At 38.6% G+C, this 26,737-nt stretch overlaps 2 protein-coding genes across 6 annotated transcripts; one reads left to right on the top strand and one right to left on the bottom strand.

Moving 5' to 3' along the window:
• The first annotated feature begins 26 nt into the window (after positions 1 to 26).
• LOC110461973 (histidine protein methyltransferase 1 homolog) lies at positions 27 to 16,332 on the top strand. 4 transcript variants are annotated; one of them, XM_021515725.1, is made up of 9 exons: positions 27 to 181; positions 4,379 to 4,449; positions 5,467 to 5,638; positions 8,521 to 8,609; positions 9,268 to 9,342; positions 11,361 to 11,479; positions 11,998 to 12,096; positions 14,548 to 14,663; positions 15,071 to 16,332. In XM_021515725.1, exons 1-9 carry the CDS (start codon positions 106 to 108, stop codon positions 15,106 to 15,108), a joined length of 855 nt encoding a protein of 284 aa, XP_021371400.1. In that variant the 5' UTR covers positions 27 to 105; the 3' UTR covers positions 15,109 to 16,332. The 4 variants fall into 4 exon arrangements, with proteins under 4 accessions (XP_021371400.1, XP_021371399.1, XP_021371403.1 ...); XM_021515724.1 differs by having other exon boundaries at positions 28 to 181; positions 4,376 to 4,449; XM_021515728.1 differs by lacking the exon at positions 27 to 181 and adding an exon at positions 251 to 466.
• A 1,221-nt stretch (positions 16,333 to 17,553) lies between these two features.
• Positions 17,554 to 25,098, bottom strand: LOC110461970 (acetylglutamate kinase-like). Of its 2 annotated transcripts, none has more exons than XM_021515720.1 (6): positions 24,866 to 25,098; positions 23,596 to 23,713; positions 22,826 to 22,885; positions 22,143 to 22,304; positions 18,464 to 18,548; positions 17,554 to 17,941 (listed from the first exon to the last, which is right to left on the bottom strand). In XM_021515720.1, the coding sequence occupies exons 1-6, from the start codon at positions 25,036 to 25,038 to the stop codon at positions 17,679 to 17,681; spliced, it is 861 nt and encodes a 286-aa protein (XP_021371395.1). In that variant the 5' UTR covers positions 25,039 to 25,098; the 3' UTR covers positions 17,554 to 17,678. The 2 variants fall into 2 exon arrangements, with proteins under 2 accessions (XP_021371395.1, XP_021371396.1); XM_021515721.1 differs by having other exon boundaries at positions 23,596 to 23,718; positions 24,866 to 24,978.
• Positions 25,099 to 26,737: the final 1,639 nt, after the last annotated feature.

Raw genomic sequence — 26,737 nt, 5'->3', positions numbered from 1 at the left:
TTAATTTGGCAACCGTGCACCAATGAAATCCCTCGACTCATTTCCATTTAAACTTCTCACGTGTGTGCTCCTACTTTCATTTTGGCTATAAATTGTAAAATAGTGATGGCATTTCGGTTCAACTTTCCAAATCCAGAAAATCCTACTTATACCGAAAACGTTGAGGAGGCTCCATTCAAAGGTATTATTTGTTTTATTATATTGATAATCAGTTATTTGTGATAACCTCTGTGCACTAGGCCTAGCCTCGTCTTGTAACAGGAGAGGGAAAATGCACAGCCCGACCGGGGTTCGAACCAAGTACCTTCCTCCCTCCTTCTTCTTCTAAGTTTCTTCTAAGTATCTTAGTCACTGTAGTATATTTATTCACATGAGATGACTTATCGCCGTGTAAAACCTCTAACATTGTTGGAGTAGAGGTAATGCCTGCCGTGGGAGACGATATGACCTACATGTATGTAAGCAGGTAAGTAGCACACAAACGATAAGGAGCAGTTGCGGATCTGGGGAGGGGGTTCCAAATTTCCAGGGAGGTTTCCATGTGGGGAACAAAGAGGAAAATGGTAAAAATACATGATTTTTAAAGTAACTTCTCAGGGTGGGGGGTTTCTTGAAGCCCCAAAGTTGTCCTAGTACAAGCCACTATAGAGTCACAGTTGTTGTAAATGAATCAATATAACACTGTAGAATGAAATGCTGGAGGTCTTCTGTTGCTTCCTCACATAAGAGACAAGTAGGACACTTGACCTGCCTGAATTTACCCCATTTACACTGGAGAGTGTAGGCGCCTGACAATAGTCTACACTTGGTTATAGATTTTCTTACAGTCAGCGTATCGATAGGCGTAGAATCCAATACGTGATGGACACAGGATATTCTCATGGTGTGGTGGTGGAGATTATAATTCTAATGACGACTTGCCTTCATGGAGTTTGACGATGTGGTCTCTCCGCAGTATGCATCTTTGCTCAAGTGACCTATTCTAATCGCTTTTCGTCCGTCGTCGTCCGTCGTGCGTAAACTTTTACATTTTCAACTTCTTCTCAAGAACCAGTGGATGCATTTTTTTCAAACTTGGTCAGAATCATCCTTGGTAGATGAGGCTTCAAAATTGTAAAATTGGGATTCCTACCCCAACCCCTGGGGCAGGGCGGGGCCCCAAAGGGAAAATTAACCAATATTTCAAAAATCTTCTTCTCCAGACTCAGAGGTACTACAGTGATTTTCTTTACGTGGAAAGAAAGATCATCCGGGGCTTTACTTAAATTGTAAATTTCAGGACCCCCGAGCTATCCGTTCTCCCTTGGGGAGGGGGTAAAGTTTACTATAGTTTATATAGGGAAATAACACTTTTGGGTATATTTTGACAACTTTCTGTAGGAAATTATTTTTACTTGGTGAGAATTATCCTTGGAGGTAGATGGTTTCAAATTGTAAAATTGAGATTCCTACCCCGACCCCTGGGGCCAGGGCGGGGCCCCAAAGGGAAAATTAATCAATATTTCAAAAATCTTCTTCTCCAGACTCAGAGGTACTACAGTGATTTTCTCTACGTGGAAAGAAAGATCATCAGGGGCTTTACTTAAATTGTAAATTTCAGGACCCCCGAGCTATCCGTTCTCCCTTGGGGAGGGGGTAAAGTTTACTATAGTTTATATAGGGAAATAACACTTTTGGGTATATTTTGACAACTTTTTGTAGGAAATTATTTTTACTTGGTGAGAATTATCCTTGGAGGGAGATGGTTTCAAATTGTAAAATTGAAATTCCTACCCCAACCCTAGGGGCCAGGGCGGGGCCCCAAATGGAAAATTAACCAATATTTCCAAATTTTTCACTTCCAGACTCAGAGGTACTACATTCATTTTCTCTGCATGGAAAGAAAATCATCAGGGGCTTTATTTAAATTGTAAATTTCAGGGCCCCCGAGCTATCCGTTCTCCCTTAGGGAGGGGGTAAAGTTTAATATAGTTTATATAGGGAAATAACACTTTTCGGTATATATTTTATCCATTTTCAGCAGAAAATTACTCAAACTTAGTCAGAATCATCTTGGGTGAATGAGAGTATTACTTTGTAAAATTGGGATTCCTGCCCCATCCCCAGGGGCTAGGGCGGGGCCCCAAAGGGAACATTTACCAATATTTTCAAATTCTTATCCATTGATGACATGACAAGTATTGTATTTCACTTAGTTTACATGCTGATTTCCACATCACATCTAAACAATAAAATAAAGCTACCAGTACCTATGATATAGCTCAGGTGACCGCTAAGGCCCTTGGGCCTCTTGTTCCAATTCTTGTTCGAGGAGGAATTCTCAGTAACTTCTTAAAGGAAGTTAGTACTGAGGTAGGAGTTTGTCAATATAAATGAACCAGCTTTTAGATGATGCATTCTCCTTAAACAAAGTCTTCGACCCCGAGGACACACAATACCCTATACCTCTTTCTGTGGTTATATATTTCGTCGGGCGCCAAATGTAACAGGAGAGGTAAAATGCACTGCCAGACCAGGGTTCGAACCCGAGATCTTCGGAACTCTAGATGGACGCTCAACCAATTGAGCTATCTGGTCGCCGACGATCAACCCAGTCGCCCACGATCGATGCAGTCCAGTTCCACGACAGCATTATGGTGTATTGACAGACAAGGCTGATACCTGTACATGTGTAGCCAAAGTTTCCTCTGGCCTCGACACCAGACTTATAGACATTTTCACAGATATATGTCTGGTGTGTCAAAATGTCCAAGTCTGGTGTCAGGGCCAGAGGAAACTAATACCTGTGCTTTGTTTATAATTGTTCAGATACAATGTAATAGCATTAATTTCGTTCTAGTTATGATGAATTTAAATTTTGCCAAATTTTGGCAAACTTCCCAGTCAATGAAGCATCTTCAAGCTGTATGACTGAAAGAAACATTCCAATAAGTGATATATCAGATGATATGTTGTTTGTATAATCAAGCTACATGCAGTAACATAAAAAATGCAGAAAAAATAAATGAACATTCTATTGTAAACTTACATTGTACATATACAATGTATGCACATTTTTTTCAACCTGTTATCCTTTCAGCAAAATAATGGGGAAAACCGCTTTATATGATAATTAATCTCACCATGATGTATACACCCTCTAACCCCGGATCAAGTACCTATTTTTACATTAATAATATATGTATATTATAATTGTGTTATCAACACTTTTGATATTGCTGTCCTTATGGATCTACCCGATTAGTTTGAGTGATATGGTCTGAAATTACTACCCGATCAGTATAGACCTCTGTACTAATAGGCCAAGCAGTTACTCAGACCTCTGTACTAATAGGCCCAGCGGTTACTCAGACCTCTGTACTAATACCTGGTCCAGCGGTAACTCAAAGGTTGGTTAGAGTAAACCAGTGGTTAGGGAAAATTTAAAAAAATAGGAACACAACAAAATCAAGAACATCCGATCTCATTCATTTAACTACTATAGATTAAATATATATACATGTACTTAAACTGGGGAATCATACTAGTATACCTGTGACAATTAAACTACTATATAGATTAAATATATATATACTAGTATACCTGTGACAATTTAACTACTATATAGATTAAATATATATACTTAAACTGGGGAATCATACTAGTATACCTGTGACAATTTAACTACTATATAGATTAAGTATATATACTTAAACTGGGGAATCATACTAGTATACCTGTGACAATTTGAAACACATCAATTGTAAAAACAAAAATGAAATCAACATAACTCAAATATTTTTCTGCATATATATATACTCAAACTAAATATTTTTACATACACTAATGTAGATGCACTACGTGAACATCTTCTATAATTGACGCTTGAGGATGTTTGTGTCAATTGATACTGCAATATGTACTGTTTATGTAAAGGAGATACATTGAAACATGTTATTGGGTTTTTACATTCGTGAAACATACAGGATAACGATGGACGCAATGGGCGACACTGATGGAAAAAGAGTAGAAAAGAAAGAGAGAATAGAATAGATAGGGATTAAGGACAAATATGCTATACATGTGTGTGTGTGTGTGTTACAATAGGTTAAAATTATTCTTGTTGTGTATGTGTAGTTGGCTGGTCATTGATGAAGTCAAATTTGGATACATCAAAGACATCAGCATTTAGTTCATAATTAGTAAAAAAAAATAAAAAATGTTCAAATATAATTAATTAATTGTAATGTTAATTGGTACAACTTATTAATTTATTCAGTAACAAACATCAGCTGTTACACTAGTGCCGTCTGGTGTGTGGGATTGCTACCATTTGTCGTTTTATGACAACCGTCAGGAGACATTAGTAAAATGTAAACGCCAATTTTTATTTCAGAAGATGTTGAAAATGAGAAGCTAGACATCTCCAACAAGGAACATGCTAAAGAAATATTTATGAAGGATAATGAGGTAATTTAGATTTTTAGCTCATCTGGCCCGAGAGCTTTATAATGCCGTGCACTGCGTCCGTCTTCAAGGTTTTAATTTAAACAACTTCTTCATTACCAAAAGGTCTAGGGTGATGGTATTTGGCCAGAAGCAAACTGGGATGAAGGGCTACCAGGTTTGTTCAAATGAGTGACCTTCACTTATATTCAAAGACTTAAATACTTGACTCAAAGTCACAGGTCAACTGTCTTATAAAACATTTTAACAACTTTTTCTGAATAATCAAAAGGAGCAGGGTGTTGATATTTGGTCAGTAGCATGCTGGGATTAAGATAACTTCAAATAAATAACTTTCACCCATAGTCAATTGAGGTCACTGGGTTAAAATAGAATGTATATGTTTAAATTCTTTCAACAACTTCCTTTGAATAACCAAAAGGCCCAGGATGATGACATCTGGCCAGTAGCATGCTAGGATGAAGGGCTACCAATTTTGTTCAAATGAGTGACCTTGACTTATATTCAAGGTCACAGGCATCAGATATGTTTAAAACTTTAAAGACTTCTGAATAACCATAGGGCCTAGAATGTTGATATCTCTAGAATGTTGATATCTGGCCAGTAGCTTGCTAAGATAAAGGGCCTCCAAGTTTGTTAAAATGGACTTATATTCAAGGTCACATTTGGTCAAATATATATAAACCTTTAAATGACCTAATCTCAATAAACAAAAGGTCTAGGGTGGTGATATTTGGCAAGTTGCATGCTGAGATGAAGGGCTAAAAAGTTTGTTCATTGTAATGACCTTATTTGACTTTTAAGGTCATTACAGGGCCCAGGGGTCAAATGTTTTAAAATCTTTTAGCAGTTTCTTTTAAATGACTTGATAGTCATAAATGCTGATATTTTGCCTTACTGTAGCTTTATTTTAGATCACTTTTAGTGTACTAGCCCTTCGGGCAGGTGAACCAAAACAGAAGTAGCTGTAGATCAAATTGAAATTGTCTGTAACCATTGTAACTTGTTTTTCCTTAACAGATTGATATGCCAGAAGATGTAACTGCAACTATACACACATTCAACGATGTAGAGGTTCACTGCTACAATAGTGAGTCAGTGGAAGAATACTTGTGCAGAAACAGATCGCAAACGTCAAATTTTGTCGCAGCAGTGTCTGCCCATTCTGACCTGGTCCCAGATAAGTATGAAGGTTTGTTTCATCTGTGTTTTAAAAACACCAAACAAATCATTTACATTACCACATTATTTATATGTCTATCAAAGCTTTAAAGCATCAAAATGTGTGATTTACTAGCGATGGGATCCTATATGAATGTAACACTAACACACAAGGGAACGCTCAAGTCTGCATCATAAAGTTCTACGCTAGTTCTATGCTACAACAAGTGATGTGAACCTGCGTTCTCAGAATTACAAGTTCAAAGTGAATATCACATACATGCATGATCATAGAGAACAGTTTGTCCATTTATCATCTTTATATAGAGCAACTTGACCTTATACATACATAAATGATCATAGAGAACAGTTTGTCCGTTTATAGAGCAGCTTGACCTTGTACATACATGAATGATCATAGAGAACAGTTTGTCTGTTTATCATCTTTATATAGAGCAGCTTGACCTTGTACATACATGAATGATCATAGAGAACAGTTTGTCCGTTTATCATCTTTATATAGAGCAGCTTGACCTTGTACATACATGTATGATCATAGAGAACAGTTTGTCCGTTTATCATCTTTATATAGAGCAGCTTGACCTTGTACATACATGTATGATCATAGAGAACAGTTTGTCCGTTTATCATCTTTATATAGAGCAGCTTGACCTTGTACATACATGTATGATCATAGAGAACAGTTTGTCCGTTTATCATCTTTATATAGAGCAGCTTGACCTTGTACATACATGTATGATCATAGAGAACAGTTTGTCCGTTTATCATCTTTATATAGAGCAGCTTGACCTTGTACATACATGTATGATCATAGAGAACAGTTTGTCCGTTTATCATCTTTATATAGAGCAGCTTGACCTTGTACATACATGTATGATCATAGAGAACAGTTTGTCCGTTTATCATCTTTATATAGAGCAGCTTGACCTTGTACATACATGTATGATCATAGAGAACAGTTTGTCCGTTTATCATCTTTATATAGAGCAGCTTGACCTTGTACATACATGTATGATCATAGAGAACAGTTTGTCCGTTTATCATCTTTATATAGAGCAGCTTGACCTTGTACATACATGTATGATCATAGAGAACAGTTTGTCCGTTTATCATCTTTATATAGAGCAGCTTGACCTTGTACATACATGTATGATCATAGAGAACAGTTTGTCCGTTTATCATCTTTATATAGAGCAGCTTGACCTTGTACATACATGTATGATCATAGAGAACAGTTTGTCCGTTTATCATCTTTATATAGAGCAGCTTGACCTTGTACATACATGTATGATCATAGAGAACAGTTTGTCCGTTTATCATCTTTATATAGAGCAGCTTGACCTTGTACATACATGTATGATCATAGAGAACAGTTTGTCCGTTTATCATCTTTATATAGAGCAGCTTGACCTTGTACATACATGTATGATCATAGAGAACAGTTTGTCCGTTTATCATCTTTATATAGAGCAGCTTGACCTTGTACATACATGTATGATCATAGAGAACAGTTTGTCCGTTTATCATCTTTATATAGAGCAGCTTGACCTTGTACATACATGTATGATCATAGAGAACAGTTTGTCCGTTTATCATCTTTATATAGAGCAGCTTGACCTTGTACATACATGTATGATCATAGAGAACAGTTTGTCCGTTTATCATCTTTATATAGAGCAGCTTGACCTTGTACATACATGTATGATCATAGAGAACAGTTTGTCCGTTTATCATCTTTATATAGAGCAGCTTGACCTTGTACATACATGTATGATCATAGAGAACAGTTTGTCCGTTTATCATCTTTATATAGAGCAGCTTGACCTTGTACATACATGTATGATCATAGAGAACAGTTTGTCCGTTTATCATCTTTATATAGAGCAGCTTGACCTTGTACATACATGTATGATCATAGAGAACAGTTTGTCCGTTTATCATCTTTATATAGAGCAGCTTGACCTTGTACATACATGTATGATCATAGAGAACAGTTTGTCCGTTTATCATCTTTATATAGAGCAGCTTGACCTTGTACATACATGTATGATCATAGAGAACAGTTTGTCCGTTTATCATCTTTATATAGAGCAGCTTGACCTTGTACATACATGTATGATCATAGAGAACAGTTTGTCCGTTTATCATCTTTATATAGAGCAGCTTGACCTTGTACATACATGTATGATCATAGAGAACAGTTTGTCCGTTTATCATCTTTATATAGAGCAGCTTGACCTTGTACATACATGTATGATCATAGAGAACAGTTTGTCCGTTTATCATCTTTATATAGAGCAGCTTGACCTTATACATACATGTATGATCATAGAGAACAGTTTGTCTGTTTATCATCTTTATATAGAGCAGCTTGACCTTGTACATACATGTATGATCATAGAGAACAGTTTGTCTGTTTATCATCTTTATATAGAGCAGCTTGACCGTATACATACATGTAGATGTAAGAGGATATTATGATGACTGCACAATCACTTTACATATCTTGCCACATAACATAACAGATCATGCTCTCGACTTAACATTTTCATCAACCTGTTTGATACTTAACCCTTTCACCACTGTAGACCATAATGGACTTATCCATATCAATGCATGGAATAGTCTACTAAAGTTACATAGGGGTTGTTTCTGCTTCAAATCTATTTGTGTCACCTGCAAAGATAAGGCAACATACTGCTTCTTTACAAGTTGCGGGGGAAAAGATGTGTTTATATAAGATTAGCTCATGCATCTGAAGTCTATCTAGTCAATAAATGAATATCAAATTAATTAACAATGACTCACAAATACTGAGTGCATGTTATGTTGTGATTACATAATATTCCTTTCCAATTAAAATCATTATTTATAATTTTGGTGAATGACTAGGTGGCCTTACGGTATGGGAGTGCTCGCTAGACCTGGCTGAATACTTGACCACCAATAAGTCACAACTACAGGACACAACTGTGCTGGAGGTATGTATGTTATGGACTGTTCAATAAGGAGCTAGATAGTAATTAACACTTACTTGGCATTTGTGATTTACTTAATTGATAAAAAAAAGCTTACCAAAACAATGAGTGAATACGTAAAGTTGTACATTGTATACCGTAAATCTGTACAAGTTAACTATTGCCCTTCCCAGGTAAATCTGTACAAGTTAAAAATTGCCCTTCCCAGGTAAATCTGTACAAGTTAACTATTGCCCTTCCCAGGTAAATCCAAATCTAATTATTAATTTTGTCTTACACATGGAATTACATAAAGTCTGATGTAATCCAGTTTTTTCTATAATGGTCATTTGTCCCCAATTTCAGAGCCAAATGTTAACCTACGGCAAAACATTTCAAGTTTACAATTTTTTGATACTGATATTTAATATGCCTCTCAGAATAATTAAGTCAGAACTAAGTTTTGTATGGGTATTCAGTTGAAGGATTTCATAAAAATGATTCTAGTCTTTAATCATACATATAGCATAGGCAGTGTAAAATGTAATTTAACATCTATATATAACTGATTCAGTAAATTGTATATGTGAGAACTTACATCTTGGTGTATCTTTATGATGTGATTCTGTATACCTAATGTGATGCAATGTGTCAACTGCTGTAACAATTCTCTATCACAAAGCTTGGTTGTGGAGCTGGTATCCCTGGTCTCTGTACAATGCAGTGTGGTGCATCAGAAGTTCATTTCCAAGATTATGTAAGTTTTCTCTTAATTGATTTCAACATCACACTTTATAGCTCAATAGGTAAAGCGGTAGACAAGGAAGTCAGGGATGGTAGCTCAATAGGTAGAGCGGTAGACTAGGAAGTCTGGGATCGTAGCTCAATAGGTAGAGCGGTAGACTAAGAAGTCTGGGATTGTAGCTCAATAGGTAGAGTGGTGGACTAGGAAGTCTGGGATCGTAGCTCAATAGGTAGAGTGGTGGACTAGGAAGTCTGGGATCGTAGCTCAATAGGTAGAGTGCACGTGGTAGACTGGGAAGTCTGGGATCGTAGCACAATAGGTAGAGCGGTGGACTAGGAAGTCTGGGATCGTAGCTCAATAGGTAGAGTGGTGGACTAGGAAGTCTGGGATTGTAGCTCAATAGGTAGAGCGGTGGACTAGGAAGTCTGGGATCGTAGCTCAATAGGTGGAGTGGTAGACTAGGAAGTCTGGGATCGTAGCTCAATAAGTAGAGCGGTGGACTAGGAAGTCTGGGATCGTAGCTCAATAGGTAGCGCGGTAGACTAGGAAGTCTGGGATCGTAGCTCAATAGTTAGAGCGGTAGACTAGGAAGTCGGGGATCGTAGCTCAATAGGTGGAGCGGTGGACTAGGAAGTCTGGAATCGTAGCTCAATAGGTAGAGCGGTGGACTAGGCAGTCTGGGATCGTAGCTCAATAGGTGGAGTGGTGGACTAGGAAGTCTGGGATCGTAGCTCAATAGGGAGAGCGGTAGACTAGGAAGTCTGGGATCGTAGCTCAATAGGTAGAGCGGTGGACTAGGAAGTCTGGAATCGTAGCTCAATAGGTAGAGCGTTGGACTAGGAAGTCTGGGATCGTAGCACAATAGGTAGAGCGGTGGACTAGGAAGTCTGGGATCGTAGCTCAATAGGTAGAGCGGTGGACTAGGAAGTCTGGGATCGTAGCTCAATAGGTAGAGTGGTAGACTAGGAAGTCTGGGATCGTACCACAATAGGTAGAGCGGTGAACTAGGAAGTCTGGGATCGTAGCTCAATAGGTAGAGTGGTAGACTAGGAAGTCTGGGATCGTAGCTCAATAGTTAGAGCGGTTGACGTGGAAGTCTGGAATCGTAGCTCAATAGGTAGAGCGGTGGACGTGGAAGTCTGGAATCGTAGCTCAATAGGTGGAGTGGTAGACTAGAAAGTTTGGGATCGTAGCTCAATAGGTAGAGTGGTAGACTAGGAAGTCTGGGATCGTAGCTCAATAGGTAGAGCGGTAGACTAGGAAGTCTGGGATCGTAGCTCAATAGTTAGAGCGGTTGACGTGGAAGTCTGGAATCGTAGCTCAATAGGTAGAGCGGTGGACGTGGAAGTCTGGAATCGTAGCTCAATAGGTGGAGTGGTAGACTAGAAAGTTTGGGATCGTAGCTCAATAGGTAGAGTGGTAGACTAGGAAGTCTGGGATCGTAGCTCAATAGGTAGAGCGGTAGACTAGGAAGTTGGGGATCATAGCTCAATAGTTAGAGCGGTGGACGAGGAAGTCTGGGATTGTAGCTCAATAGGTAGAGCGGTGGACTAGGAAGTCTGGAATCGTAGCTCAATAGGTAGAGTGGTAGACTAGGAAGTTGGGGATCATAGCTCAATAGGTAGAGTGGTGGACGAGGAAGTCTGGGACCGCAGGTTCTATCTCACATAGAATCTCCTTTGATAGGATATTGCATCATATAAACATTGACAACTTATCAAGTCTCTGTATGTGTTTTCAAACCAATCTACATCAGAAGAGATGTTATAGTCACACCTGTTTGTCTGTCCAACCTTTCTGTTTCCACAGAATAGCTTGAGTTCCTCTTGACAAATTCAATTTTAACTTAACAGTACTTCCTAATTGTCAATTAGGAGTCACTGTAACTCCTCGGATGTTTAAATATTTGAAAGGTTGGCAAGAACATTCAATGGTGTATTCTCACTATAAAACCCATAACTATAATGTTGCAATCTTATAATTACAGTATATTACAAAGTATTAAAAATGTGTACCATTTATTTTTGCAGAATTCTGAGGTTATAGAATATTTTACGATCCAAAATGTCCGCCTACATGAGACCTGGTGTCATTGTCGTTTCTTCTCCGGAGATTGGTCTTATTTTTATGAGATTATAAGACAGCAAAAGTAAAAATCTATTTATCTTTATGTATCACAACAAATTTTTGTCCCAGCTACAGTAATCCATGTAAGATTTGTTTAACACTTTATGTAAATGATATAGATTTAATCTATATCATTTACATAAAGTGTTAAACAAATTCATCTGCATTTATAGATGCTTTTGTATTAATTTAACTGTTCAAACAAATACATTGCTCTTTAATACCTGTATATACAATGTATGAATACAGTAGAACATTATGAGGCTCGTGTATACTTTTGATTATCACTCAGATAAAATGTATCTGCACATGTCCATCAATACATATAGCATTACTAAATACATTATTTTTTGTATTTTTGAAATTTTAATTGACAGGAATAATTAATTTTCTCAAAGTTAGCATCCACTATATATAACTGAGTTATGTAACTTGGATTGATGGCGGTCCTGTCTTCAGTTTTATGTAACTTGGATTGATGGCGGTCCTGTCTTCAGTTTTATGTAACTATTTCAGGGTATATGTTATTTCGTTTTACAGGTACGATGTGATATTGTCAGCAGAAACTATTTATAATCCTGACAACTACAAAAGTCTCCAAGCTGTCTTTAAAAGTTGTTTATCAGAAGACGGTGTAATGTATCCTTATAATGTAGGTGTTCTTGTTGGCCTATCAATACATAAAGGATTACAAATTATTATCAGCCCAGCCCATCACTACATCTACATGTAAGGTGACTAGGTTATGGGCTCATCACTACATGTAAGGTGACAAGGCTATGGGCTCATCACTACTTGTAAGGTGACAAGGCTATGGGCTCATCACTACATGTAAGGTGACTAGGTTATGGGCTCATAACTACATGTAAGGTGACAAGGCTATGGGCTCATCACTACATGTAAGGTGACTAGTATTGGTGATGGGCTCATCACTACATGTAAGGTGACAAGGCTATGGGCTCATTACTACACGTAAGGTGACAAGGTTATTGGCTCATCACTACATGTAAGGTGAAAAGGCTAACGGCTCATCACTACATGTAAGGTGACAAGGTTATTGGCTCATCACTACATGTAAGGTGACAAGGCTAACGGCTCATCACTACATGTAAGGTGACAAGGTTATTGGCTCATCACTACATGTAAGGTGACTAGGTTATTGGCTCATCACTACATGTAAGGTGACTTGGTTATTGGCTCATCACTACATGTAAGGTGACAAGGCTATGGGCTCATCACTACATGTAAGGTTACTAGGTTATGGGCTCATCACTTCATGTAAGGTGACAAGGCTATGGGCTCATCACTACATGTATATAAATATATCTGTAGGGTAGTTACATGTTACTCCAAAAGGTCGAGGTTCCTGATATTAAGTGATGTACAAACAATTTTAATACATATACAGTATTTTATCATCAGGTTCCTAATAAAGCTATCCATGTTCTTAATGTTGGGACATCACAATTGTCTTTATTGTGAGGTCAAAGGTGAAGGGTGATGCGTGATACCGCCGTATATGAAAATATGAAAGTTATACACAGCACACAACAATACAAAGAATACACTACATTAATACACAATACACTATAAAGTTATACACAGCACACAACAATACAAAGAATACACTACATTAATACACAATACACTATAAAGTTATACACAGCACACAACAATACAAAGAATACACTACATTAATACACAATACACTATAAAGTTATACACAGCACACAACAATACAAAGAATACACTACATTAATACACAATACACTATAAAGTTATACACAGCACACAACAATACAAAGAATACACTACATTAATACACAATACACTATAAAGTTATACACAGCACACAACAATACAAAGAATACACTACATTAATACACAATACACTATAAAGTTATACACAGCACACAACAATACAAAGAATACACTACATTAATACACAATACACTATAAAGTTATACACAGCACACAACAATACAAAGAATACACTACATTAATACACAATACACTATAAAGTTATACACAGCACACAACAATACAAAGAATACACTACATTAATACACAATACACTATAAAGTTATACACAGCACACAACAATACAAAGAATACACTACATTAATACACAATACACTATAAAGTTATACACAGCACACAACAATACAAAGAATACACTACATTAATACACAATACACTATAAAGTTATACACAGCACACAACAATACAAAGAATACACTACATTAATACACAATACACTATAAAGTTATACACAGCACACAACAATACAAAGAATACACTACATTAATACACAATACACTATAAAGTTATACACAGCACACAACAATACAAAGAATACACTACATTAATACACAATACACTATAAAGTTATACACAGCACACAACAATACAAAGAATACACTACATTAATACACAATACACTATAAAGTTATACACAGCACACAACAATACAAAGAATACACTACATTAATACACAATACACTATAAAGTTATACACAGCACACAACAATACAAAGAATACACTACATTAATACACAATACACTATAAAGTTATACACAGCACACAACAATACAAAGAATACACTACATTAATACACAATACACTATAAAGTTATACACAGCACACAACAATACAAAGAATACACTACATTAATACACAATACACTACATTAATACACAATGCACTATAAAGTTATACACAACAATACAAAGAATACACTACATTAATACACAATACACTATATTAATACACAATACACTACAGTATTACCACTACATTAATACACAATGCACTATAAAGTTATACACAACAATACAAAGAATACACTACATTAATACACAATACACTACATTAATACACAATACACTATATTAATACACAATACACTACAGTATTACACAATACACTACATTAATACACAATACACTACAGTATTACACAATACACTACAGTATTACACAATACACTACAGTATTATATAATTACACTGTACAGTATAACAGAACGTGAACACTTATTGATAAGTCAACATAATTTGAGAAACTTTGTACCTTAACCTTAACCACCAGATATCTTGCAGCCAAGTCGCACTACTTTGGTGTCGGGGGAGGGGTGCACATGTTTGAGGAGTTTATAAAAAAGGAGGGCAACTTTAATATAGAAGTGGCACATACCATTAATACAGGTGAGTATTACATAGAAAAGGTGCATATCATCAATACTGACCCCAATTTGCACAAGCTATAATGTTGAATTGATGCAAGTTAACATATACTGTACATAGTTAACATATACGGTACATAGTTAACATATACTGTACATAGTTATCATATACTGTACATACTTAACATATACTGTACATAGTTAACATATACTGTACATAGTTAACAAACAATGTACATAGTTAACAAACAATGTACATAGTTATCATATACTGTACATAGTTAACATACAATGTACATAGTTAACATATACTGTACATAGTTAACATACAATGTAGATGATTTTGTTTTCACATAGACTTTGTCTTTCGGTCTATTATCATTTTCATATACTTAACTCAGTGTGTATACCTATTGTTTTCTATTACAGAAGTTCCCAGAGTGATACTAAAACTGACGTGGAAATAGGAAGACTATGACCTGATTCCATCTGTTCGCGATAACGTCAACATATTAAACGATGCATTTTGGGGGAAAAAAAATGAAAATCACTTCTTTTCTGTTGTCTGTACTTTATTTTGTAGATACAGAGGTTCCCTGACAAGTGGTGATTGGTTATCAGGTTTATCTATCTGGAGTTAGTAAATTTTCAAATTGTATTAACTGTGAAGACGTGAGGTTTACTGAATGCCTTTTACAATTTGAACATTAACTAACAAGAGTTAGACAAACAATGATAATCAACCATCACAAGTTTGGAATTTTTTTCTCCCACAGCGTTCAGATATCATATCCAGAAAACTATATGTTTCCCTCGGGAATACATCATTCCCGTTTCAACGGGGAAACAATTGCGATGTACTATGACATCACAATGGCAGATGACGTCGCAAAGCATCGTGACTTGACGTCATAATTAGAAGATTGACCAATGAAATCATATCCAGGGTTTTACCCACTTGTTGGTTACCAAACATATTTACCAACATATTTACCTAACAAGTTTATCCAATGAGTCGGGAGTGAGGACACCTATAGTGGTTGTGGGAGTGAGGACACCTGTAGTGGTTGTGGGAGTGAGGAAACATATAGTGGTTGTGGGAGAAAAAATTACACACACTGTTTCATACTTGTATATTATGTAGCTTGAATATACAGTATTACCTGTCAAAACTGGCCCCTGTCTAATCCAGATCCCTGTCTAAACCAGCTGTGATTTGAGGTCCCAGCATTTTCCCTATATAATCATAGTTAAACCCTTTATAAACCGGACCCTGTCCATTCCAAAAACCAGCATTTCACAAAAGTGGGCATAGTAAACCATGTAAAAACAACCTGCTCATTCCGTTTCTGAAATTTCTCTGGCTGGCTACAATCTAAAGCAAACACTTTCTAAACAAATTAGTTGTCACAGGGTCATTATGATCTGATTTATTGTATAGTTATAAGTAGTGTGTGTTGTGTGCTGTACGTTTGTCACCTGTGTATCGTAATGTGGAAATCACCTAGTTACTATTTACAGCTCAGGGTGGTGTCCTACCCGTGTTGTGTCGTGGTCATCTCTATATGTCTGTATTTGGTGTTGTTGATGAGTTATATGTAAATTAGGGTGTGAGTTTGTAAGAAAGCATGCAAGTGTGAGTGAGAGTAGTAATAAAACTAGTAATACACTGCGCTAATTCGCAATTGGCCGTTTATCGTGAGGTGGAACGTATCCTCTGGGGTCCCGCCTGCACAGTCCTGCTGTACTCGTAATTAAAGAGTGACTACTATATATAGACATGATTTTACCAGACCTTGACAGTCTCGGAAGGTAACTATAGCATGAATGCTTAAAAGTAGTCATAAATTGGAATATTTAATTCAAAGTATATAAATCAAATATTGGACTTGTCAAACATAGGTATTGTATACAGAGACATACTAGTTCTAGACCATATTTGTATTGTTGGGGGTTTTCTGTATGAATTGGCATGAGACTCCGGTCATCAATAAATTTTGACTCGAACCAACAGGACGTGTGGAGTTTTTATTTAGAAAATGTCCTGTGACAGTGCTATCCAATGTCGGGTCGGTCTTCATTTGTATTGTTATACGGTTTATTTTGTAAATAATTGAACGTTGCAATTGATTCATGTCTCTGTTGTTTATGTTGACACACTTGTATACAATTGTATGCAAAACACTACGTTTTTGTATTTTTAAAAAAATGACATGCCGACTGTATATATACGCTATGCAAAGGTACAAAATATATCGTAAAAAATCTATACAACCAAATCAGAAAATAAGGGGACACCAATTGCAAAACTAAAGAAAAAACATCATGAACCTCCACAAAATCAAGGGGCCAGTATTTTCTGTACCACATGTGGCACCCCATCATGATGTCTCCTATCAAGTTAAGGTTTGGTTTGGTTTATAGGGTTTAACATCCTACCAACAGTTAAGGTCATTTGAGGACGTGCCTCCACGTGTATTGTGTGCTATAGCACGGATCTGATGCCGCCGTTATAGTGCTATGTCAATGAAATACCATGTCGAAGGCACTCCGCACAGCATTCCACCTGGTCACTTTATACTGACATCGGGCCCTGGTCACATTATATTGACACCGGGGCCCTGGTCACTTTATACTGACACCGGGGCCCTGGTCACTTTATACTGATATCGGGCCCTCAGGTCACATTATACCGACACCGGGGCCCTTGTCACATTATACTGACACCGGGGCCCTGGTCACATTATACTGACACCGGGGCCCTAGTCACATTATACTGACACTGGGGCCCTGGTCACTTTATACTGATATCGGGCCCTCAGGTCACATTATACTGACACCGGGGCCCTAGTCACATTATTCTGACACAGGGGCCCTGGTCACATTATACTGACACAGGGGCCCTGGTCACATTATACTGACACAGGGGCCCTGGTCACATTATACTGACACAGGGGCCCTGGTCCCATTATACTGACACCGGGGCCCTGGTCCCATTATACTAACACCGGGGCCCTGTTATGATTCTTCCTCAATGTCACTGATGATGAATGATTTGGGTAAATGATTTGGTGTCGTCTTGTCCCGTATCTAATCCTTCACAGATTTGGTTGACACAGTTTGACCCCACTTTGGTGATGTACACCTTTGTTGTCCCGCCACTATTTATCACTATGTCCATGGCTGTCTGTATCTTTAACATCATTCCGCCCGTGACGTCATACTGGCTCTCTGACGTAGAAATGTCCGTCATTATCCTTCTGTCCTGGCTCACACAGATTTTTGAAATGTGTTCTGCGTCTGTATTGTACATAAAGCAAGACAATCAATAAATGAAACATTCTAAAATTGTGACTATGATTGGATAACCATAAAAGATCGTGTTATGTATAAAAATAATATAAACTCAACAAACATACTTTTGTTTTTTAGCCGATTGAAGATAATATCCTCCCTCCCTTTTCAATACCTTCCCCCACCCCTACAAAACACACACACTCCATTACACAATACTGTAGATCAATGAACAGCCTATTCCATGTTTACACTTTGAATATTTCTGCAGTACCACATATGTTTAAAGGATATATTAACAAAAGTGAAAAGAAAAACTACTCCTTCAGAATGACTGAATGGAATAATTATATTAGACATGGATAAACTGCAAAGATAGCAAACTTTGGCATTAGAAACGGCATGTATATATATGTTCAGTTTACCTGTCTGTGAAGGAGGTTTATACAGGCAGTGGAGTGGTGTGTATATATATATGTTCAGTCCTTGGAAAAAAAGTGTTTTCTTATTTGCTTATGTTCAGTTTACCTGTCTGTGAAGGAGGTTTATCATACACTCCGAACACGTCTGATAGGAATACCACACGATTCACCTTTTGTTCTTTACAAATTGTCTGCAAACGAGAAAGGATAGATGAAACGAAACATTTCTACACATTGTATTCAGGTGACTATATCTAGATGAGAAATTCCAATTCCATAAACAAGGCAATGAATCCAAGGGTGGTACGTACTTATCACAGAATTTCAGGGTTAATTCCCATAATTCTAAGGAAGAAATAAATGTACTTAATGGGAATCTTACACAGTCCTCACCTGTAATCACTTACCTTGATGATGACATCACCACTGAGGATGTTACCGTCCTCACCTGTCATCACTTGATGATGACATCACCACTGAGGATGTTACGGTCCTCACCTGTCATCACTTGATGATGACGCAGTCCTCACCTGTCATCACTTACTTTGATGATGGCGTCACCACTGAGGATATTACACAGTACTCACCTGTAATCACTTACCTTGAAGATGACGTCACCACTGAGGATGTTACCGTCCTCACCTGTCATCACTTTCTTTGATGATGACGTCACCACTAAGGATGTTACAGTCCTCACCTGTCATCTCTTACCTTGATGATGACGTCCCCACTAAGGATGTTACAGTCCTCACCTGTCATCACTTGATGATGACGTCACCACTGAGGATATTACACAGTCCTCACCTGTAATCACTTACCTTGATGATGACGTCACCACTGAGGATGTTACAGTCCTCACCTGTCATCACTTACCTTGATGATGACGTCACCACTGAGGATGTTACACAGTCCTCACCTGTCATCACTTACCTTGATGATGACGTCACCACTGAGGATGTTACAGTCCTCACCTGTCATCACTTGATGATGACGTCACCACTGAGGATGTTATACAGTCCTCACCTGTCATCACTTACCTTGATGATGACGTCACCACTGAGGATGTTACACAGTCCTCACCTGTCATCACTTACCTTGATGATGACGTCACCACTGAGGATGTTACACAGTCCTCACCTGTCATCACTTACCTTGATGATGACGTCACCACTGAGGATGTTACACAGTCCTCACCTGTCATCACTTACCTTGATGATGACGTCACCACTGAGGATGTTACACAGTCCTCACCTGTCATCACTTACCTTGATGATGACGTCACCACTGAGGATGTTACACAGTCCTCACCTGTCATCACTTACCTTGATGATGACGTCACCACTGAGGATGTTACACAGTCCTCACCTGTCATCACTTACCTTGATGATGACGTCACCACTGAGGATGTTACACAGTCCTCACCTGTCATCACTTACCTTGATGATGACGTCACCACTGAGGATGTTACACAGTCCTCACCTGTCATCACTTACCTTGATGATGACGTCACCACTGAGGATGTTACACAGTCCTCACCTGTCATCACTTACCTTGATGATGACGTCACCACTGAGGATGTTACACAGTCCTCACCTGTCATCACTTACCTTGATGATGACGTCACCACTGAGGATGTTACACAGTCCTCACCTGTCATCACTTACCTTGATGATGACGTCACCACTGAGGATGTTACACAGTCCTCACCTGTCATCACTTACCTTGATGATGACGTCACCACTGAGGATGTTACACAGTCCTCACCTGTCATCACTTACCTTGATGATGACGTCACCACTGAGGATGTTACACAGTCCTCACCTGTCATCACTTACCTTGATGATGACGTCACCACTGAGGATGTTACACAGTCCTCACCTGTCATCACTTACCTTGATGATGACGTCACCACTGAGGATGTTACACAGTCCTCACCTGTCATCACTTACCTTGATGATGACGTCACCACTGAGGATGTTACACAGTCCTCACCTGTCATCACTTACCTTGATGATGACGTCACCACTGAGGATGTTACACAGTCCTCACCTGTCATCACTTACCTTGATGATGACGTCACCACTGAGGATGTTACACAGTCCTCACCTGTCATCACTTACCTTGATGATGACGTCACCACTGAGGATGTTACACAGTCCTCACCTGTCATCACTTACCTTGATGATGACGTCACCACTGAGGATGTTACACAGTCCTCACATGTCATTACTTACCTTGATGATGACGTCACCACTGAGGATGTTACACAGTCCTCACCTGTCATCCCTTGATGATGACGTCACCACTGAGGATGTTTCACAGTCCTCACCTGTCATCACTTACCTTGATGATGATGTCGCCACTGAGGATGTTACAGTCCTCACCTGTCATCACTTACCTTGATGATGATGTCGCCACTGAGGATGTTACAGTCCTCACCTGTCATCACTTACCTTGATGATGATGTCGCCACTGAGGATGTTACAGTCCTCACCTGTCATCACTTACCTTGATGATGACGTCACCACTGAGGATGTTACAGTCCTCACCTGGCATCACTTACCTTGATGATGACCTCACCACTGAGGATGTTACAGTCCTCACCTGTCATCACTTACCTTGATGATGACATCACCACTGAGGATGTTACAGTCCTCACCTGTCATCACTTACCTTGATGATGACGTCACCACTGAGGATGTTACAGTCCTCACCTGTCATCACTTACCTTGATGATGACGTCACCACTGAGGATGTTACAGTCCTCACCTGTCATCACTTACCTTGATGATGACGTCACCACTGAGGATGTTACAGTCCTCACCTGTCATCACTTACCTTGATGATGACGTCACCACTGAGGATGTTACAGTCCTCACCTGTCATCACTTACCTTGATGATGACGTCACCACTGAGGATGTTACACAGTCCTTACCTGTCATCACTTACCTTGATGATAACGTCACCACTGAGGATGTTACACAGTCCTCACCTGTAATCACTTACCTTGATGATGACATCACCACTGAGCACGTTACACAGTCCTCACCTGTCATCACTTACCTTGATGACGACATCACCACTGAGGATGTTACAGTCCTCACCTGTCATAACTTACCTTGATGATGACGTCACCACTGAGGATGTTACAGTCCTCACCTGTCATCACTTACCTTGATGATGTTGTCACCACTTGGGATGTTACAGTCCTCACCCGTCATCACTTACCTTGATGATGACATCATCACTGAGGATGTTACACAGTCCTCACCTGTCATCACTTACCTTGATGATGACGTCACCACTGAGGATGTTACAGTCATCACCTGTCATCACTTACCTTGATGATGACGTCACCACTGAGGATGTTACAGTCCTCACCTGTCATCACTTACCTTGATGATGACGTCACCACTGAGGATGTTACAGTCCTCACCTGTCATCACTTACCTTGATGATGACGTCACCACTGAGGATGTTACAGTCCTCACCTGTCATCACTTACCTTGATGATGACGTCACCACTGAGGATGTTACAGTCCTCACCTGTCATCACTTACCTTGATGATGACGTCACCACTGAGGATGTTACAGTCCTCACCTGTCATCACTTACCTTGATGATGACGTCACCACTGAGGATGTTACAGTCCTCACCTGTCATCACTTACCTTGATGATGACGTCACCACTGAGGATGTTACACAGTCCTCACCTGTCATCACTTACCTTGATGATGACATCACCACTGAGCACGTTTAACAGTCCTCACCTGTCATTACTTACCTTGATGATGACGTCACCACTGAGGATGATACAGCCCTTACTGGAGTCCAATACACAGTCCCCATGCAAGACTGGTACGAAGCAGCTGTCTAGTAGCTCCACTATACTGGTCACTCCATGGCGGGAAACCTGACCATTGTCCATTAACCAGGAACCTGCCGCCTGCAAACCCAATTCTATGTTAGAATATATATATACATCTAGCATGGAAAGGCTAAGGCAAAACAAAAATTGTGTTTCCGTTTTCCTTACCGATCCTAGATTTGTTTGTGCCTAGTGGACCCAGGTACACCCTCCATTACTGATACTAATGTATTCCAAAACAAATTTGCCTAACTACATACAGACCCTAATGTGTTAAAATCAGAAACAGGACACATTTATTTTGCCCAATAAATCACGAGTAACTAAGTGCTTCCTTAATTGATATTTCTTGTAATGATCTCACCTGTGTGTTAGCGACACCCGATATTGCTACCAGACAGGTGGTGATCACACGAGGTGGACTGCAGTTGAAGGCGTGTTTTTTTTCTATATTTTCCTTACTTCAGAGGCTGCCTTGTGCTTGAGGCTTTTTGAATCAATACCTCACATTTTCAGCGTTTTTCTTATAAATTATTCCTCTTGGACGTTATTCATTTAATAAAGATTCTTGTTTGAAATATGCCATTAATTCTACTTACTGGTAATCCAATAGCATTGATGCCCTTGTCCACAAGACTCCGAACCACCATATGGTTTAACTGTAAAAAAAACTATCAACATTATTTTCATTGTTCATCAGAATATACTGAATGAATCATACAAGATAGATACAATATAATGTCCTCCTTACAAACACAAGAATGTTACCTTGGTAACAGGCAAAGGTATTACCTTGGTAACAGACAAATGGGTAAGACATATGCATTTCTATGGTAACAGACAAACGGGTAAGACACAGATACATTACCTTGGTAACAGACAAACATGTAAGACACACATTACTGTGGTAACAGACAAAAGGGTAGGACATACACATTACCTTGGTTACAGACAAACGGGTAATACATACACATTACCTTGGTAACAGACAAACGGGTAGTACATACACATTATCTTGGTAACAGACAAATGGGTAATACATACACATTACCTTGGTAACAGACAAACGGGTAGTACATACACATTATCTTGGTAACAGACAAATGGGTAATACATACACATTACCTTGGTAACAGACAAATGGGTAATACATACACATTACCTTGGTAACAGACAAACGGGTAAGACACATTACCTTGGTAACAGACAAACTGGTAGGACACCTATTACCTTGGTAACAGACAAACGGGTAATACATTCACATACCTTGGTAACAGACAAACGTGTAAGACACATTACCTTGGTAACAGACAAACGGGCTAGACATACATTACCTTGGTAACAGACAAACGTGTAAGACACACATTACCTTGGTAACAGACAATCGGGTCAGACACACGCCATGTCGTCTTCTCTTCACCTCCTCTATTGTCCCCCTCAAACCAGCATTGACTTGATATTCTTTAGCATGGTGATGACCAAACGATCTACACTACAAAACGATAGTTTATCACAGGTACTCAAATCTCAAAAATGATCACAGGTACTCAAACTTCAAAAATGATCACAGGTACTCAAATCTCAAAAATGATCACAGGTACTCAAATCTCAAAAAATGATCACAGGTACTCAAATCTCAAAAATGATCACATGTACTCAAATCTCAAAAATGATCACAGGTACTCAAATCATATCAAGGCAACAACTACAGTATTGATGCCATATGGTACTTATAGAAGTAGCTTTGATCAAGTTCGATTTTTGAGGCAATCAATTCACACATCTATGGCGCTCTTACCGCATTGGTAACGTACCTGTAACTCAACACAAAAAAAAATTGTCTGCATTTAATATTTATAACCATGTGAAATCGATATGTATTTTAAAATTGGTGAATAAAAAAGAAAGTAAGGCTTACATAATATTATATTATTATGATGGTATATTTGTAACAGGAGAGGAAAAATGCACCGCCAGACCGGGGTTTGAACCGAGGACCCTCCAAACTCTTGACGGATGCTCTACCAATTGAGCTATCTTGTCACCGGCGATCGACCCACGTCCAGTTCCACTACATTAATTCCTCCCTCCTTTAACAAAGTCTTCGACCCAGAAGACACACCAGACCCTATACCACCTTCTGTGGGTATATTTCATTGGGCGCCAAATGTAATAGGAGAGGAAAAATTCACGGCCAGACCAGGGTTCGAACCCGGGACCCTCCGAACTCTAGATGGATGCTCTACCAATTGAGCTATCTGGTCGGCGACGAACGACCCAGTCCAGTTCCGCTACATGTGTTCCATCTTATGGCCCTACCAAATTCTGTTAGTATTCATATCGACTATGAATGCCATGAACCGAGTGTTGATGTCATCCATATTTATGACGTCATAGTTGTTACGTTGGATACCACTGAACCTCCCTGGGCATTGGCTGTTCTATTAATTGAACAAGCATACACGATAATACACTATAATGAATAATTATTAGTGTAATTGAATTTGTTATGGGATGAACAGCTCCCAAACTGGTGAATATCTATATTAAACTGCTTTTAGATGGCATTCTTAAGCAACCAACATGCACGAAGCGCGCTATGAAAGCAGTTAAACAATTGAATACTTAAACGAACTCACCCAGCTCCGTGAATAACTACACATCTAACTCCACGTTCAACACATTTTCTGATCACGTCAGCTGCCGATGCCAAATTGTCCTCTTTAAGAGTCTCCATCTGACATTTGTCTGTAATAGCGCTGCCACCGAACTTCACCACCAGGTCTATAGGGACAGCAGCCTGTCGTGCCATGATCGCTGAGGAAAGTTAGTTCAGGAAAAAACTATAGGCCTACACACAGAAACTTAAACCTTTGTGGTGAATTTTGGGGAGAGTTATCTCCCTTAGACCGCTAGACTCGCCGACAAGATCGAGACATCTCGGCTTTCGCAATTAACCAGCAAAATTCGTTGAAACTTTCATATAATGGTTATGCAACTATGTAGAGTTGATTTTATGAAAATCTAAACATTCCGATAGTTTGGGGACTTCTTTTGAAAAAATACCAAAAAATTAAATTTTTGGCAATGATAATATTTTCCGGTTTTTTGTGTGTGTGGCATTGACAATGGCTTTATAATTAATTTTGGAACCTGAGAGCAGTTCCCAACTACATGTTGTGACGCGTACGGTGTTTAACTACACACAAAATTCACGACATTTGGTGATCAGAAGTTCGGGGAACTGACTATTTCTGACGTATTTTTCACCTTGCTGGTTCCCTCTCGACCGCCACGTGCGCTGGCCATGGCCTAGCTACATGACCAGTGCGCGAATTACGAGTGAGACAAATTGGGACAGTGCTTATTTATTAGGGGTTATGCCGTTCTGAAATTTATACTTTATTCCGGAGCTTCATTCGCTGTTTAGTGGGCCGCCCATATATTGGCGGAATACATATGACAGTCACAGGCGAGACATGAGTTTTCGTTAGATTAGAATTGTTAGTTTTATAAAGTAGGATAATTATTATATGTACTGTAAGGTTTATAAAGCTTGTTTTATATTAAATTAGGTTAGGAATTAGGTGTTTTAGGAATTAGAAATTATTTTGTAAACTGGTAATTATTATATGTTTGTAGTCGTTTGAATTTTGTTCGGGACAGATACACGTGTCTACTTATACTGTCCTTGTGCATAACTTTGTAATTGTGTAGTTAAGTGTTTTGACTTGTTTCTTTATTACAACATAGAAACTTTTCCGTATCTTGATCAGCTTCTCATAGTTGAGAATGGCTGTTATCAATTTACGGTCAGCTACAGACGATGAACTGTGCACGTTGGAGGGTTTAGGCCCTGTGAGGGCACAGAAATCTTAGAGATAAGAGGTGAGAGCGATCTCACTCTACAGAAACTGGTGTCTATTTAGAGGACAGGCATGGAAAACTGGCAGAAATGGCTATGTGATGGGGTTATCACGGGGATAATATTGATCACCGCTCCCGTAGAGGTGCAGTCATCATGCCCATCTGATCAACCTCGTCACAGGCAGTTAGGCTTAATAGACAGGAAGACGCAGTGACGGACATGCAGTGTCAATTTAAGGAGCTGCAGGTCCAGTTAAGATGGCTCCACACTTTCGCAATTAACCAGCAAAATTCGTTGAAACTTTCATATAATTGTTATGCAACTATGTCGAGTTGATTTTATGAAAATCTAAACATTCCGATAGTTTGGGGACTTTTTTGGAAAAAATACCAAAAAATTGAATTTTCGTCAATTCTAATATTTTCCGGGTTTTTTTGTGTGTGGCATTGTTCGGAACAATAACAACAATAATAAAATGAAAAGAAGCATTTCTAATTAACCCTACAAATATTTTATTTATCGCAAAATATGTAACACATGTTACACAAAGTGTTTTTTATTGAATTTGTACGGATAAAAGTGATTATCTACAAGCTAAAAGCACCCAGGACACAAAGTTCTATACATATAGAGTGGGAAATTG

Source organism: Mizuhopecten yessoensis, unplaced genomic scaffold (genome assembly GCF_002113885.1).
Source record: "Mizuhopecten yessoensis strain PY_sf001 unplaced genomic scaffold, ASM211388v2 scaffold10713, whole genome shotgun sequence".
NCBI classification, from domain to species: domain Eukaryota; kingdom Metazoa; phylum Mollusca; class Bivalvia; order Pectinida; family Pectinidae; genus Mizuhopecten; species Mizuhopecten yessoensis.
The sequence above is the reverse complement of the archived record's forward strand: the minus strand, read 5'-3'. Positions and strand labels throughout refer to the sequence as shown.